General features: G+C 44.9%; 1 protein-coding gene across 1 annotated transcript in view; it reads left to right on the top strand.

The window, feature by feature from the left end:
* The window catches only part of LOC308316868 (uncharacterized protein), a gene marked incomplete at its 3' end in the record, with an annotated part of 49,117 nt that overhangs the window by 8,658 nt on the left and 23,051 nt on the right, over positions 1-17,408 (top strand). The window contains exons 3-8 of the mRNA XM_080765656.1: positions 1,748-2,030; positions 3,293-3,423; positions 6,141-6,315; positions 6,957-7,084; positions 11,745-11,814; positions 12,462-12,685. Coding sequence (XP_080621782.1) covers positions 1,748-2,030; positions 3,293-3,423; positions 6,141-6,315; positions 6,957-7,084; positions 11,745-11,814; positions 12,462-12,685 — 1,011 coding nt within the window. The remainder of the gene's footprint in view (positions 1-1,747; positions 2,031-3,292; positions 3,424-6,140; positions 6,316-6,956; positions 7,085-11,744; positions 11,815-12,461; positions 12,686-17,408) is intronic.

Below are 17,408 nucleotides of genomic sequence, written 5' to 3'. Positions count from 1 at the left end.
CTACAGTGTGTTACACACGTCATAACAGAACGGCAACTCCACGCGTGTTTATATCCGGTTATATGTTTGAAGTACGCCAAGAAACAAATATTTATGGTGGTAAAAAAACACACAATGTTTTGGAGATTTGTTTCGAATACAGGTTCTGTATGCACATGTATATATATGCAGGCCATATTGGAATGAAATTGGGCCTCTAATTCCTTACTGCCTTAATCACAGGTCTCACCGGTGTGTTCACATCCGGAATCAGATTTGCTTGTGGCATATATAACCAGACTGGAATCGAATTGATTTGAGAAGTCTAAAAAGCACAAAACCACATGGAAAGTGATTCTCTATCTCTCTCTCTCTCTCTCTCTCTCTCTCTCTCTCGCTAATCAGATTTTAATCACATTCCTCTGTGATTGTCTATCTGTCTGTCTGTCTGTCTGTCTGTATGTGGTTAATCATGTGTTAGGGCTGCGACTATAGGGTTATCTTAGAGATTATTCTGTAACTTCTTTTTGATTAATCGAATAATTGAGAAGCATGTTTTTAAATATTTGTCCAAAAATGTGAAAAGATTCTCTTTTTATAATCGACAAAATGTATGATTGACATTTTAGGTCAGGTTTAAAGGGATAGTTCAACCCCAAAATAACTTATTTTCTATTGATTACTCACCCCATGGAGACTTGAATTCATGTATTTCTTATGTTTTGGTCACATTCCTAATTTCCTACGGCAATAATTTGATGACCAGCAGTGGTTCCCTATGGAGACACAAAGAGCCTCCTTTGTCTCCATAGGGAACCACAACAACAATACCACAACAAACCGCATATACTATAGCACTAAATGGAATAATCTTTGACAGTAACTAATAATAATATAATAATAACATTATGCCACGGTTATGTTTTACAGCTGAGCTAAACATTCAGCCATATTTATAGAATAGCCTAGTAGCCTACCAAGTACCAACTTGTGTCTTGTTATGAGCTAAATGTTTACAGCTTGTTACAGGCTGGTGAGAATTACAATGCTTAGTAACATAATCCCTCGGAATATACAAATAACTCAATATTATACCAGTTATGTCCAACTGTGGATTGTTATGACTCAATTTAAATTAAGCACCCACAGCTGCAGTGCATCAATGTATTGATTAGCACGGACCTGAGAGCTGCTAAATGATTAACTGTTAATCACAGCTGGTCTCAAGCATTCCCAGACTCCCCACGTGCTGAGAACAGTCCGTGTTGTGTAACTTTCAATCACGACGATTGATATTTGACTTCACTGGGGGCTTTGAATATGCCATATCATTAGTATTGAGTGCGTCGGAATGACGGCGCGTCAGAAAAGCGGGCTTTAGTGTCGCAATAGTGTCACTTAATCTCTCCTTCTCAGGAGGAGTCACTTTGCTGTTCCGCAACATGGGGGGCGGGACCGGAAACAAACAAAAGTGAAATGAATCTTGATCCTTCTGTAGTGATTCGCGCAGAGCTAGCTGGGGATGGAACCGACCTGCCATTGTTCTGTGTTTTTGCTGTTGCCTTTGGATGTATATCCTATGCTCTTATAGTCTTATAGTCACCGTAACTTAGTCTGCTATTTAGTTCTTTTTGATTGAGTTTTTGTCAGTAAAAAAAAATGAAAACAACGTAACGTCACAGTACGTTTTTTTTTATAGCTGCCTTTGAAATGAACACCGCGTTGACGCTCCGTTTGTTTGCCTGCTTGCTTGTCGCTCGTCACACAGCCGCCGCCGACAACACGCTGACGATGGTGCGGCCGGTGAGCGGGTCCCTCTCGGGGAAGGTCAACCTCCCGTGCTTCTTCTCCACCATGCCGACGTCGGCGCCCGTGCCCGCGCTCGCCAACGCCAACGGCACGGCCCTCGCCCCCCCGCAGCAGGAGGCCCGGGACTACCTGCGCATCAAGTGGACCAAGATGGAGGGCGAGGTGGAGTCCACCGTGCTGGTGGCGCAGAACGGCGTCATCAAGATAGGCTCCATCTTCAGGAACCGCGTGTCCGTCCCGAGGTGAGTCCATGGTTTTTTGGAAACTTAAAAAAAAATAAATATATATATATATATATATATATCTTAATTTGTAGTGTGCAGGACCATGGTGACATGGATCAATTCTTGATAAAAAAAAAACGCTTCTACTGTATTATTTAGGCCCCCACAATCTAAAGCTATATGTTTCTATGTCAGTGGTTCTTCGATTTAAAAACAAATAGCAGATCTACAAGCTCATATGAGCTTGTAGATCTGCTATTTTTCCTCGCAAACCATACGGTTTGCGAGTGGTGGCATGTAGGCCTATAGTTGCATGCAAACAGTATCCCCGATGGCAGAGGCAAGGAGTTGCATTGGTCCTTTAACCCATTCTGAACGGGAACCCATTTTGGTGTTAGCATCATGTTATGCTTTAGCTATTGAAAAATAGCAGATCTACAAGCTCGTAGCGCGCCACCGAGTGGCGCGCTACGAGCTTGTAGGTCTGCTATTTTTTTTAAATTGAAGAACGACTGACATTTTTTAGAATCTGATCTCAGGTCAGAATGGGTTAATCAGACCAGTGTGTGTCCCGTGGAAACCTCGTATGAATCTGATCTCAGGTCAGAATGGGTTAAAGCAGTTTTGTGGCAAGGACTTCCAAGGAGTTGCATTGCTGCAGTTTGGGCATTTTAGACCAAGGACCCCTTAGCTAAGAGCTTAAAGGACCACTTCACCACTTTTGGAGGAAAAAGAATGGCGCAATTTTGTTCTACTCGGTCTGTGTCTCATAGGAGGGCTGTGTGGGCAGTTCAGAAACCGTCCTCCAGTGAACATCATCGATGGTGAATCCAAGCTAATAGAAACTGCAGGCTTTCTAGTCCTGAAAAGTTGCAATGCGGAAAATGGAAGCCATCGTTCTCACGATAATACAAATCTAAACATTTTTGTAAAAAGATATTGTTTAAAAAAAAATAATATCTGCCTAATGATGATGTCACTGGAGGACGGTTTCTAAACTGCCCACAGCCCTCCTATTTTGTAGAAAATTGCGCCATTTTATCATGATTATTACTGAGGACCTATTTTATGAAAATAGGTTGAAAAGTGATGAAGTGGTGCAGATCTGCTATGGTCTCCTCGGAATAGGCATTCTAGGGTTCAAGTGGTTAAGAATAATCCCTTCCCACAGATATTTGGTGGCCCCGCCCTAGGGTTTTCACGGACCTCCCTGTTGAAGACCCCATGTTTTTAGCCTTTTTCTTTAATTAGTTCATTTTCTCCTCCGTCCCCCTATCCAGCCACCCAGAGGACGTGGGCGACGCCTCGCTGACGGTGGTCAAACTGCGGGCCAGCGACGCCGGCACGTACCGCTGTGAGGTCATGTACGGCATCGACGACACCCAGGACACCGTCAACCTCGACGTCAACGGTGAGACTTCCTTCCACGTCCACTTCCATGTCCAATATTAGTGGTTATTCGGTTTATTATACCGTTTAACCCCAATTCATTGAATTACTCATATAGGTAAAGACCTGTAACTATCAGCCCTTTTTTTTTTTTTTACTGGGGGACACCCTGGGAGCCCTTCAAGGACCCCTGGGAGAACCAGTGATCTATACACCCTATACCAGAGAATGTACAAATTAAATGTACATTTAAATTGGGGGAAAGAAAGAAAGAAAGAACATGGTGTTTTAATGTGACTGAGTGCTGCATGGACAGACAGCTGGTGGTAACACACATGAAACATGTCGGTCGGTTTGGGAATTCAGCACGTCGAGGGTGAACTCATGCAACCTCTCTCCTTCTGCCAATAAAATTGAGATGTCAACAGTTTTCTTTTACACATGTGAGGTGGTTGACGGTTACTGGGCGGTTACTTGGGCGGTCGGAGGGGTTGGTTGCTGGGGTTTGCCGGGGCGGTTGCCGGGATGTTACCGGGCCGGTTGCCGAGCGGTTCCCGGGTTGGTCACCGGGAGGGGGAGGGGGGGGGGGCGTTTCCCATGGGACGGTTGCTGAGGCGGATGCCGGGCAAATGCCAGCGCTGTTGCCGGGCGGTTGCCTTGTGATCGTTATCAGAAGATATAGTCATTGGACTGAGAGAGCGGTGTGTTCATCTGCGTGCTCAGACGATTAGCTTAATGTGCAACATTGCTTTGTCACTCAACAAGTAAACAAATCAACTACACAGCATAAGTTGATCTGCACTTTTCTGACGATTTAAGGAAAAAAAAGGCTATATACATTTAAGGCAAAATGGTCAAATAATACATATAAGAAAGAGGCAACATTTTGGAAAATAGTCGACCTATACAAGCTCACAACGCCTCGCAGTGGGGAGGCGCCGACTCTGAATGAGCGTGTGAAACTGTGAATATTAAGTTGATATATCAAGACATCACAGACGTCTCTTGAGAGTGAACACACGAGGAGACATTTTAGGCCCCGATGATGATTCTGACCGCACGCCAGCAACACTTTAGCTGCGTCTTGGACACGTTTTTTCCGATGAGCACAGAGAGATATCAGCTTTTGTTTCCCCCGCCTGCATCTCCTGACTTAGTCATATTGATTCCGCATTTCCGCTCCCATAGATTTTAATCTGGCGCGCTTGCATTTCTTTGGCACGAGGACATTGGCCAATCATTGTGCGCCTTCTTAAAGGTGATTGCAGCCGTCAATGTGATTGGTTTAATTACAATACAATGGGTGCAAAGTTAAAGCCATTAAATCAGGGTTCCTGTGTGTGATTTTGTAGCCTGGCTATATTTCCGCTAGCCATGCCCTGGCCTAGATCTATAGGCTTGCTTGTGTAATCTGTGCTAGCAAAGCCCCATGTTTGTGAGCGTGCATAGCGGCAATTGTTTTGCTAGCAATATAGCCTCTTTGTCCACACTCGCATGGAAACATGGCGTGCGGTTTCTTGATCGGCCGTCATCTCACGATGCCACGCTATAGCGCTACGCGCCCTGTGCGCTCTCACTGGAGCAGGGGGAATTGCGGACGTAATAATTCATGTATCTCAGGGCATGTAGAAAACATGGGTGGAGGGGGCGGGGGATAGTTTTTGGGACATAATCCACACGCCTCTGTGCTACAAACTATCTGCAATGTTAATTAGCGCCATCAATCGTGACTTCTGCGCCTGTTTCTGCTGTCCACAAATATGGGGATTTTCGGGGCTGTGGCATCGTCCTAAATCACCCCTAGTCATCTTGGTTCATTTGTGGTGAGGTGCAGACTATTTGACTCATCGCGGTTCTCGGTTTTTTGTCGCAGAGAAGCCTCCTCACTTTACGGAGAAACTCCGAGATTTACGGCGTTCGTTCAGCGCATGGTGTGTTGTGCCTTGTCACATAGCTGAGGAAGAGTTATAGGTTCAAGAGATTGCCGATGGTTGTGTTTTTGTTTTGTATTTGTTTATTAACCCATTCTGACCTGAGATCAGATTCATACGAGGTTTCCACGGGACAACACACTGGTCTGATTAACCCATTCTGACCTGAGATCAGATTCTAAAAATGTCAGTCGTTCTTCGAATTTTTCAAAAATAGCAGACCTACAAGCTCGTATCGCGCCACTCGGTGGCGCGATATGAGCTTGTAGATCTGCTATTTTTCAATAGCTAAAGCATAACATGATGCTAACACCAAAACGGGTTCCCGGTCAGAATGGGTTAACAAATATCTGTTTGTGTGTGTGTGTGTGTGTGTGTGCGTGTGTGTGTGCGTGCGCGTGTGTGCGCGCGCGTGTGTGTGTCGCCCTGCCTTCTTCTTCTGTTCAATTGATACTCGACGACCACACGGGCATACCTTGGTCAAATTAGTTCTCATGTTTTGGTTACACTTAGAGATAGCTGCTTCTTTGACCGCATGTTAAAATGCGACAATTAGATCACAATGCGTGCTACCTGGAGTCGTCCTTTGATTTCCGATGTATATAGAGATTATTATTTTTGACGGTGTGTATATATATATATATATATATATATATATATATATTGAGCTGATGCTATTGTTCTTGGGTTTTGCTATACACTGCAGGCCTCTCTGTATTCTATATGTACATTCTATGTCGCTCTGGATGAAGATTGTCTGCTAAGAAGTGGCTAAAGTGTGTGTGCGTGCGTGCGTGTTACATTCCAGGCGTGGTGTTCCACTACCGGGCTGGCAGCAGCAGGTACAGCCTGGACTACCCGGCCGCCGCGGAGGCGTGCCAGAACGTGGGCGCCGCCATCGCCACGTCCGACCAGCTGAGGGCCGCGTACGAGGACGGCTTCGACCACTGCGACGCGGGCTGGGTGGCGGACCAGTCCGTCAAGTGAGTCTGTTTTAAAAAAAAGAACTGACCTGAGATCAGGTTCATACGAGGTTTCCACTGGACACACACACACACACACTGGTCTGATTATAACCCATTCTGACCAGAGATCAGATTCTAAAAAATGTCAGTCGTTCTTCGATTAAAAAAAAAAAAAGCAGACCTACAAGCTCGTAGCGCGCCACTCGGTGGCGCGCTACGAGCTTGTAGATCTGCTATTTTTTTAAATGACTAAAGCACGGCATGGTGCTAACACCAAAATGGGTTCCCGTTCAGAATTGGTTAAAACCCATTGGGTTAAATGGGTTAAATGGGTTAAAACCCATTGGGTTAAATGGGTTAAATGGGTTAAAACCCATTGGGTTAAATGGGTTAAATGGGTTCAAACCCATTCTGAACCTGAGATCAAGTTCTATAAACGTGTCTTCTATGCACGTCCCGAGAGTTTTCTGGAAAAAACCGCGCTATACGAGCTCGCAGGTCTGCTGTTTTTCAATATAGCTATAAAGCACGACATGATGCCAACACCACAAAAAGGGGGTTCCCGCCCCCCGTACCCCGGAATGGGTTGTCGCAGTATCAGGTTTGATCTCCTCACTAACTTCCCCGTGCTTCCTCCCCCCCCCCCCCCCTATGTGAAGGTACCCGATCACCAAGCCCAGGCGCGGATGCTTCGGGAACCTCCAGACGAAACCCGGGGTGAGGACGTACGGCCTCAGGAAACCCACGGAACGCTACGACGTTTACTGCTACGTGGACAAGCTGGACGGTGAGAATTCTGACCTGAGATCAGATTCATACGAGGTTTCCACTAGGACACACACTGGTCTGATGAACCCATTCTGACCTGAGATCAGATTCTAAAAATGTTCAGTCGCTCTTCGATTTTTCAAAAATAGCAGACCTACAAGCTCGTAGCGCGCCACTCGGTGGCGCGCTATGAGCTTGTAGATCTGCTTTTTTTCAATAGCTAAAGCACGACTTGATGCTAACACCAAAATGGGTTCCCGTTCAGAATGGGTCAATCATAGAACCACTGACCGATGTTGAAAGCTTCCGATTGCCTGGCTGCCCTATATATACATTTGGTTTATACACTCCCGTGTAAACCAAATTGACCCCTGTAAACTTTTACAGGGTCAATTTTTATCCATTTTAGGAGAGAGAAAACCTTACCGGATTATCGGGGATAAACGTAAAGGTTTCGAAAATTGGAAGCGATGCGGAAAACGACAAAAGAACAAAAGAAATTGAAATTGAAAAAAAAAGAAAAAAAAACCCAAAAGAAATTGTTGACAGCATAGGAGCTATAAGAACTCTGACGAATGGGTATACGCTCTCTGGGTGAAATTGATATATTAGAGAGTTGGAGAAACGGGGGGGGATTTCTACCCGATTTCTACCCGAATATAGAGCTTTATATAGCTCTGTAACCAAAAAAAAAAACCTAATCCACCTCGGAGTGAAACAAGTCCACCCTCCTCGAGGTTTGAATCAGGATTCTGACCGTATATATATATAATACAGCCTCTCCCGGTTCGCACGGAGACGGACCTCAAGCGCGACAGTGCTCGAAGCAAATTGCTTCTGACCGCGGAACTCGTCAGAGAGAGAGAGAGAGAGAGAGAGAGACGGGCCTGCCGGTCTCACTCTCTCTCTCCGCACTAAATCAGACCTCCTCCTCCTCTCAAATGAGACACCAACAAATATGCGATAATGATGCTTTCGGATGCCTCTGGAACGACAGCGGGCTGTCGGGAAGTCCCGGGAATCCTGTCATCTCCCGGGCCAAAGCCGGTCTTTATCCCATTTCGGGCGGGAAGCCCTTTTGGGTGTTTTTTAAAACATTTTGTTGCACTACATTTTGTTGCAGATCTATACAAGCTCTATACGAGCTTGCAGGGTCTGCTATTTTTGAAGAATCGTGAACACGTGGCGTAAAAGAAAAAATAAAACGTTTTTAACTCAAATCTGTGCTCACGGGTCAAAATGGGTTATCCGTCTGTTTATCACCCCTGACCCAAACGCTTCCTACCGACACTCAACCCACTTCCTTCTCGCAAAGGGGGGGAAAAGCATTTGAATCCCCGGCGTTGAGTCCTCATAGCAGATATAAGTCACACACTGCCTCGTCGGGGCTATGTGACGTTTGGGACAATACTGCACGAGCCATTTTGTTACACCACTCGTTTTGAAATGATAATATGAATTATTTTAAGCCTGAAACCAAGCCATCCCAGGCTCCAGGCGAATCATGACCGTAAAACACAATGTGATTCTATGTCCAAACGGATATTTGAAAACACCTCAAAAAGCATATATAGTTAGTAAAATAGTATACAGTACGTTAAACGTTCAAATCTCGAATAGTCTTTTTTTACCATAGAAATGACGATGAGAGGAAGTGACATTCCGAGGACACGTCATGATCACTTCATGATATTGTGAAGCCGCTTGTCTCGACTGTGCAAGGACGCACGCATGCACAAGCGCACGCACGCACAGACGCACACAGACTGTTTCTAACAATCCCTGTCTTCGCCTGATGGAGGGGAAAGGAACTGGTTGGAATAACGTGTTCCTTCCACGCGCTATACGTCCAGCCAGGGAAACTCCCCCCCCTGTCAGGTGTAAAAGGAGCAACTTGGACACTCAGGCATGAAGGAAGCATGAGTTCAAGTCCGTTGCTCTCCCCTTGTCCCCCATATATGGGGGACTATAGGTTGGTGGAGGGTGTGTAGAGCCCAGGATCACATGATTAGATGATTGACACAGGGGTGAAAAATGGGTTACAACATCGTGGGATAAACAAAATATATTAAAAAAAAAACTAAAAAAAAACAATCCCTGTCTTACACAGGAGATGGAGACTCGGCATGGTTTCCAGAGTTTGCCATAGTAAAATGGATCACCCCGTGGTTCAGCAGAGGGGACATCTGTGTTATAAGTGTGAGTCTCTTAGTGACGACATTCGGATGAGCAGCAGATGGAATGGAGTCTTCGTTGAGAGCCAAGGATCCTCCTCAGGGATTCTTGGGGTCAGGCACCAAAAAAACACCCCTCCCGACAACCCAAGGAGGAGAATGGGGAGGGTTGGTTCCCCCCAATACCCCTGCTTAGATCGAGAGCGAATATCCGTCCAGATTACCCTGTATGGCTGTATAATGTATAGGTGGAACGTTCAAAGATCCAATCAAACATTCTAACGTTTGATGTTCATTTGGGACGATCACTGTTGTCCGAGAGAGAAAGACTAATGTCTAAAAATAGCTCATTTTTTACATCAAGGCATCCTAGCATCCGTAATCGAGACAAAAGTCATATCATCCAGCCCTATACCATAGAGGGCTGCTCCTCTGCAAAAAAAGAACACACAAATATACGAATAAATAACACGTGCCCTGGTGCGTGTCTCATGGCGTACTAATGAACAAAGACGGCCTCCTTGCACACGCTCGACCTCCGGGACGGAAATTAAAGCGATGTCTTTTTTACACAGTTGATAAATCAAACGGGGCGCACAAACCAAAACTGTGTGTGTGTGACTCCCTATTGAAATGTTACACCCAAACTCCAGTGAAAACATGCCAATCATTCACTTATACCCCGCCTTTCACGGCTATTTGGTTTCAATTAGAATCTCGTCCCTTTTGGTTTTGATTCGTGTTACCATGGGAGCGGAGGTATAATAAAACATGCCATTTCTGAACTGTCCACGCAGCCTGCACCCTCTGCGTACGTGTTGTGAGCTTGTAGATCTTCACATTTCTAGCCGTGACTAAACAGTCAAGTGGCTTGAGATTTCGAGGCGTCCTAATGGGCATGAAAGGTTTGCCAAGCGCTTCCGTTAAAATGTCAACCCCCATGTCTTGTGGTTTATTCTGTATCCAACAATCCTTATAGCTGTGTCACTTCTATAATCCTTATAGAAATGCTTTTTGTATAAGGAAAACAAAACGTTCTTGTCTCTGTCGGATGGACACAATAGTTACTTTTCAGGATTCAAATTCAAAAGTATCAAGCATCAGATCTACAAGCTCAAAACTCATTGCTTTGCACAGCATTTCTTGTGGATCTGATACTTTTGACGTAATATGATCAAGTAGGGCATTCGTTTACGGAGAAAAAAATAACCCCACAGAAAGATGGGGGATAAGAGGCTTCTGCAACGAGATGCAGGAAAACAAGCCCAAATTGACTAAATCAATTAATTACCAGCTGCATTGTTATTATCTGTGGGTCTGCTGCTGACGTTATGCCACTTTTTAGCATGCGCTCCGCTGTTACGCTCAAATGAGTGACCCCAAAGAATTCTGAGGCAACATGGCTGGAGACGAGGCAGCCAATCAGAACTGCTCGACTAGCCATGCCGCGCAGACGATGGGGTGTTATGGGTTTGTTGCCAGTGGTGGCAACTGTCGTGACAGAAATAAGCTAAGCAGCCTCCAAAAAAACAAACCAGGCAAGAGACTGTGAATTAATCCACGTTATAGGCTGTAAATATGCAGGCTTGGCAACCCAGTGTTGCCAACTGGTGACAGAGCAGGCTCAGCAGAAAATGATCTCCTGTCGGGACTTTCACAGGCTTGCAGCTGGTAAAAAATAAATGTCAATCCTAATGTCAGATGTGGAGGTACAGCATGAGGCCGCCTGACTCTCACCCACAGAGGGGGAAGCAGTGAGCATGGCCAGGAAACATAGTCAGCATTGCTATCCCACCTCAGCATGGCGCACAAAATGAATGCACTGCTATTGTCCTGCATGGGAATGGTGGTGGGAGACAGGTCTGGGCAAGAGTCCCGGCACAACAGCTGTGACTTTTTGGGTCTGTAATTAGGTTTAATTATTATTTGGTTTATTAGGTGTATTAGTTTATTATTATTATTTTCTTTCTTCTTTTATTTATTTATTTTTTGGTACTGAGTGTACCAAAACACGGTTGTTTTAAATGTGCTTTATAAATAAAGTAGATTGGATTAGATTGGGACATTTGGTGTCAGGATTAAGAGCTGAACAACCAGGTTCGGGATAAAAACTAAACAAACCTGAAAGTGCTAAACCCCTTTTGGTGTTTTAACTAAGCGTTATGTTATACTTTAGCTATTGAAAAATAGCAGATCTACAAGCTCGCAGCGTGCCACTTGGTGGCGCGCTACGAGCTTGTAGATCTGCTATTTTTGAAAAATCGTAAAAATGCGGCACAAACTTTGAATATTATATTCTTTCAGAAGACTTTTTCTTTCCTTTTTTCGACGTCAGGTCAAAATGGGTTAAGGGGAGAAGGAAAAAAGTCAAATCAGGTGTAGGCAAAACAAAGTATAAAGGAACATCAAGCGTCAAAGCCTCAAATGTGTCCACCTCGGTCTTTGTGCTGAGCGAACAGCTGTGGTTTTCCACTGCTTCATGTTCTTTTTCTCCCCGTGTTTTAGGTGAAGTCTTCTACGCACCGGTGACGCATAAAATGACGTTCGAGGAAGCTGACCAAGAATGCAAAAACAGGTATAGGGCAATTATTGTCTTCAGATTTATTTTATTATTTTTTTATCTAATAACCAGGAGCGTTGCAAGCTTGTATACAAATTATTTTTTTTTTTTTTTTTAATGTTTTGTAATGTTTCTAAATATCTTGAAATTCCCTCCCTCCCTCCCTCCCTGCCTGCCTCCCTCCCTCCCTCCCTCCCTCCCTCCCTGCCTGCCTCCCTCCCTCCCTCCCTCCCTCCCTCCCTGCCTCCCTCCCTCCCTGCCTCCCTCCCTCCCTGCCTGCCTCCCTCCCTCCCTCCCTCCCTCCCTCCCTCCCTCCCTGCCTCCCTGCCTCCCTCCCTCCCTCCCTCCCTCCCTCCCTCCCTCCCTCCCTCCCTCCCTGCCTCCCTGCCTGCCTCCCTCCCTCCCTGCCTCCCTCCCTCCCTCCCTCCCTCCCTCCCTCCCTGCCTCCCTGCCTGCCTCCCTCCCTCCCTCCCTCCCTCCCTCCCTGCCTCCCTCCCTCCCTGCCTCCCTCCCTCCCTCCCTCCCTCCCTCCCTGCCTCCCTCCCTCCCTGCCTCCCTCCCTGCCTGCCTGCCTGCCTGCCTGCCTCCCTGCCTGCCTGCCTGCCTCGATGAATCCCGTTAACCCTTTGCGACCTGTGTGAAACCCCACCATCATCATATAGGAACGGCGCGCTGGCATCCCCGGGCCAGCTCCACTCGGCGTGGCGCCAGGGTCTGGACCGCTGCGACTACGGCTGGCTGTCCGACGGCAGCGCCCGACACCCCGTGGCCGTGCCGCGCACCCAGTGTGGCGGAGGGCTGCTGGGGGTCCGCACCATGTACCGCTTCAAGAACCAGACCGGGTTCCCACAGGCAGGCACCAAGCTGGGAGCTTACTGCTTCAGAGGTACGCTCACTGTACTGTTATGTATACACCGAATGCTGTTGGTGTATATATATATATATATATATGATGATATGATGATGCTCTATATATATATTTTTTTTTTTTTGCTCTCTTTTTTTTTGTTGCACTCTTTCTTCTCTTGAAATCTTTTTTTTCGATTCGCTCCAAGTCTCGAGCTTGTGGATTTGCTATTTTTATTGTTATTTTGTATGACGCTGTTGTAGTGTGATTAAGTAGGTTGTTAATTATACGGGTAACCCCCCCCCCCCCCCGCCCCCCACAAAAAGTTAGAATATGGAGATAAGAGGTCTCTGCCCAACAGTGGCGATGATTACTGTGTCCACGTTTATATTGTATAGTTTATCGACGCACCGAAAGCATCAGAAATGTCGAAAGGCGCATAGGTGCGCAGGGCACGAGTGTAAACATCAATGAAATATAAGAGTTTTTGCACACCGCGTCACTCTATGAAAGATCAAAGGTTCATCACCACCGACGTGTGACCATTTCCAGCCTGGTAGCTCATGCTGCAGTCCTCCTGCCACTGCGCTACTAGGCTGGAAACGTCTCACTTCGGTGGTGATATAAACCTTTGATCTTTCCGTGCAGCGTGATGCCTCTATAATATCCCATTCTGACCTGAGATCAGATTCATACGAGGTTTCCAGTGGACACACACTGGTCTGATTAACCCATTCTGACCTGAGATCAGATTCTAAAAAAGTCAGTCATTCTTCGATTTTTCAAAAATAGCAGACCTACAAGCTCGTAGCGCGCCACTCGGTGGCGCGCTATGAGCTTGTAGATCTGCTATTTTTCAATAGCTAAAGCATAACATGATGCTATATAACACCAAAATGGGTTCCCGTTCAGAATGGGATATTTGGTTGATATTTTGTCGTTCGTCCCACATCACACCGAGATTTGAGGAGACACGTTGTGGTCAGAAGGAGCAGCCATGGACAGTTAGGTCGACGCTGAGGATTGTACAGTTACAGTGATGTCATCCCCTCTGTGTATTTAGTTGACTGTATTGCTGCCACACCCTCTATACGCATCATCATCGTCATCATAATAATAATAATAATAATAATAATAATAATAATAATAATAATAATAATAATAATAATAATAATAATAATAATACTACTTTACAGTATGACGGGTTGATCCTTTTTGATTTTCTATCCCCCCCTCCTCATATTTCCTATTTCAGACTCTGAAATGCGGATAGATAAATAGCGGATTTTACGTGCGATTGTTTGTTTGTTTGTTTGCTGGTTCCTTCGTTGGTTGGTTGGTTGGTTGGTTCATTCATTCATTCATTCATTCATTCAGGGAGGACCGTAAAGAACAAGCTCTCCTTTAACAACTTTAACTCTGAGAGTGTACAAATGGAACCAAATGGACAAACGGTCAAAGGTCAAAAGTGTAGGGCTATTCAGACATGGGCAAAAGTAGCAGATCGCGACACGGCATACTTGGATACTATGGATTCATGTAAAAAAAAAAAAAAAAAAAAAAATATATATATATATATATATATATATATATTTTTTTTTTTAATTAAACAAGAATTTCACGAACAACTATATTACGTTCACGTGTTACGTGTTGATTCTTTGATTTAATAATAAAAAAAAAGGGCCCCTAGATTAATCGATTCGATTAAAAGATCCATTTGATATATTCCCGGTTAATTGCCCAGCCCTATACTTATACAGGTCATGTATATAGGTACTATTTTGGGCCTATAATAATTCCCGCCCCCCCCCCAGAATAGAGACCGCTATAGGGTTCAGTCAGAGGGAACTTTGGGAAAAACCGCACCCTTCGGCCTTGGCCAGGGGGTTATCTCACGCGACCCCTCATTTGTAAAGATGGAAAGGGGGCCAGGTCGAAAAGGTCACCCGGAAGGATGAGTGCATTTAGAAGGTCCGGTTGTAAAAGCAGCATAGTCCACTATCCAAACTGTCTGCTCTGATAAGTACGAGTGAGAGTGACGAAGAAGGTTCAAGCCGTGACAGCGGAAGTGACAGGGGGGAGGGTGGAGGAGGAGGAGGAGGAGGAGGGGTGGATGGATGGATGGGAGACCGAAAAGGCTGAGGTGTGGCGTTTTTTGACTTTTTGTTACTTTTGGGATGTATAAGCAAGGGTGATTTCAGGGTCACCTATAGCCTCTATCCGCCCTCGGGGGGTTCTCACACACCGACCGACCGACTGGGCCAAACCAGAGTTATGGCCTATAGCCAGTCGACTTGTTGACTTCTATGACTGCACGGTCATGATAAACTGTCCGTCGACTATACCTTTCTTCACTGACGGTTGCCGTCAAAAAAAAAAACCCAAAAGCCACGATGAGTCATCATAGCGAAATTGTCATCGTTTAGTCATCATCGATGACTGTATTATATTTAGTCATCATTGATGACTAGTAAAAATATATACTGACATTGTCATCAACATATTAGGGGTGGGGGGTGGCTGTAAAACAGAAGCAACTGTAGTTTACCAAGTTTGGAGGGTTTAAGTGGTTAACGAAAGTCTCTCATGGCGATAAGCCCCCCCCCCCCCCCCCCGCGGCCGGGGTTCAAAGGTCACACAAACACCCCCCCCCCCTCCATCATCATGTCGCGGCTTTGCCTCTCGCCTAAGAGCTTTTCAAGTGCCTCTCTTTCGTGTTTCCGTGGGAGCTAAACTCTCTCCGTCGTTTCCAAACGAGTGAAACAACAACAAGACTAAATGGACACCTCTAATTAGATACCTTTTGTTGTGATTCCTGCAGGGAGAGGAGTTCAAGTCACTGATGCAGCGCATTCAAGAAGTGTGAGATACAATCATATAGCAAGGCCAACGTCACGATGACTTTATTATTAAAGGAGAATTCCATGCTAGAATGCTTTCTTATCTTTCTTACCTTTCTTTGTGGTTGTTACGTCCCCACCAAAGAGGTCCAGGTGTTTTTTTGTGCAAAAACTCCTTCTTGGCTATTTTCCCTATACCATAAGCCCTCAATGGATTGCATTGCATTGCATGGGAATTGAATGGGGCTATGGGGTGTTATGCTATAGTTCGCTTATTTCCATCGAAAGAAGTAGTAAAGTGTGCCGCTTGGGATATTATTTACATTATGAAGAGAGGATAATATACAGAGAAATTATAATTTTGCAGCGATGGAAATAAGCGAATTAGCACAACACCCCATAGCCCCATTCAATTCCCATTCAATTCAATGCAATTCATTTAGGGCTTATGGTAGGGGAAACGGCCAATAAGGAGCTTTTGCACAAAATAACACCTGGACCTCTTTGGTGGGGACGTAACAACTACAAAGAAAGGTAAGAAAGCCTTTTAGTATGGAATTCTCCTTTAAAGAGGATGTACAAAGGTATACACCCTATAGGCTATACCATAAAAAAATATATAAAGTATACAAAAGGATGCAAGTAGGAATACCTTTAGTTATTGAAATAAATGAATGTGCCGCAGAGACAGCACAGCACTGCAGTAAAGTTACAGTATCACGTACAGAAGAGTAATATCACAATAAAGACGCCCTTAAACACATTCTGGGCGGGAACCCCGTTTGGTGTATTAAGCGTCATGTTATACTATTGGAAAAATAGCAGATATACGAGCTTGTAGATCTGCTATTTTTGAAAAGGCGTGAAAATGTGCAAAACTTTGAATATATATTCTTTCAGAGTGAACGTTTTTAACTCAAATCTTTGCTTCTGGTGGAGTCCCATGGAACAACATCTTTTCAGATGGGGAGTCGGCGGCCAAATACAGAATATGTTCAAAGATTTGAGCGACATTTTCATGATTTTTCAAAAAATAGCCGACCTACAAGCTCGTAGCGCGGCACTCGTTGCCGCGCTACGAGCTTGTAGATCTGCTATTTTTCAATAGCTAAAGAATGTCATAATGCTTAAAACACCAAAAGGGGTCCCCGCCCAGAATGGGTTAAACTAATGAATGAAAGTCACTTCGGTTGACCCCGCTATGCAGTACTTATAGTTAAACAGACGAGAGTTAAACTGTGCCTTCTTTCTCAACCTATACAGTCATCAGCCTGAGTCACATCACCAACAGTAGCTCACACCGACGCATTGTGAGCTTGTAGATCTGCTATTTTTGGTCAATGAATAGAATAGGAATTGGTAGTGGTTAAACGCCAAGTATAAAGTAATTTTCAGTCCGTCCTATAATGGAAACGAATGTTCATACAGTACTGTACTGAGGTTTTTTTTTTTAAATAAATCAGTGCTATTGAACAAACTTTGGGCTCCATTTTCGTCACCGCTAAACCCCTTATCCCTAAACTTCTTTGAAAAACCTTTTTGAATAGTTCAAGTATAGGCAATCTACAATGACACGTTGTGAGCTTGTAGACTGCGCCATTTTAACTCTTCAAAAATGTTTTGCAAAATAGTAAAAAAGAAAAAAAAAGGCTAAGAAGTTTAGGGATAAGGGGTTTAGCGGTGACGAAAATGGAGCCCTATATAATGTCTGTGACTGTGTTGGTTAAAAAATCACACACGTGTGAACTGAGTGGTGCAATTCCCCCTCCCCCCCTCTCTCTCTCTCTCTCTCTCTCTCTCTCATTAGAGACACAGCACTACCCCTCTCTCTGTTTCTGGCGCCCCCTACTGGTATTAATAAGTCACATACTCGTGCTCATCCAGGTACACAAACGGGTACACACACGGGACATTGCTGG

This window comes from Protomyctophum bolini, assembly GCF_963924005.1.
Source record: "Protomyctophum bolini genome assembly, chromosome: 6".
In the NCBI taxonomy this organism is placed as follows: domain Eukaryota; kingdom Metazoa; phylum Chordata; class Actinopteri; order Myctophiformes; family Myctophidae; genus Protomyctophum; species Protomyctophum bolini.
This window is presented reverse-complemented; position numbering and strand designations above follow the sequence as displayed.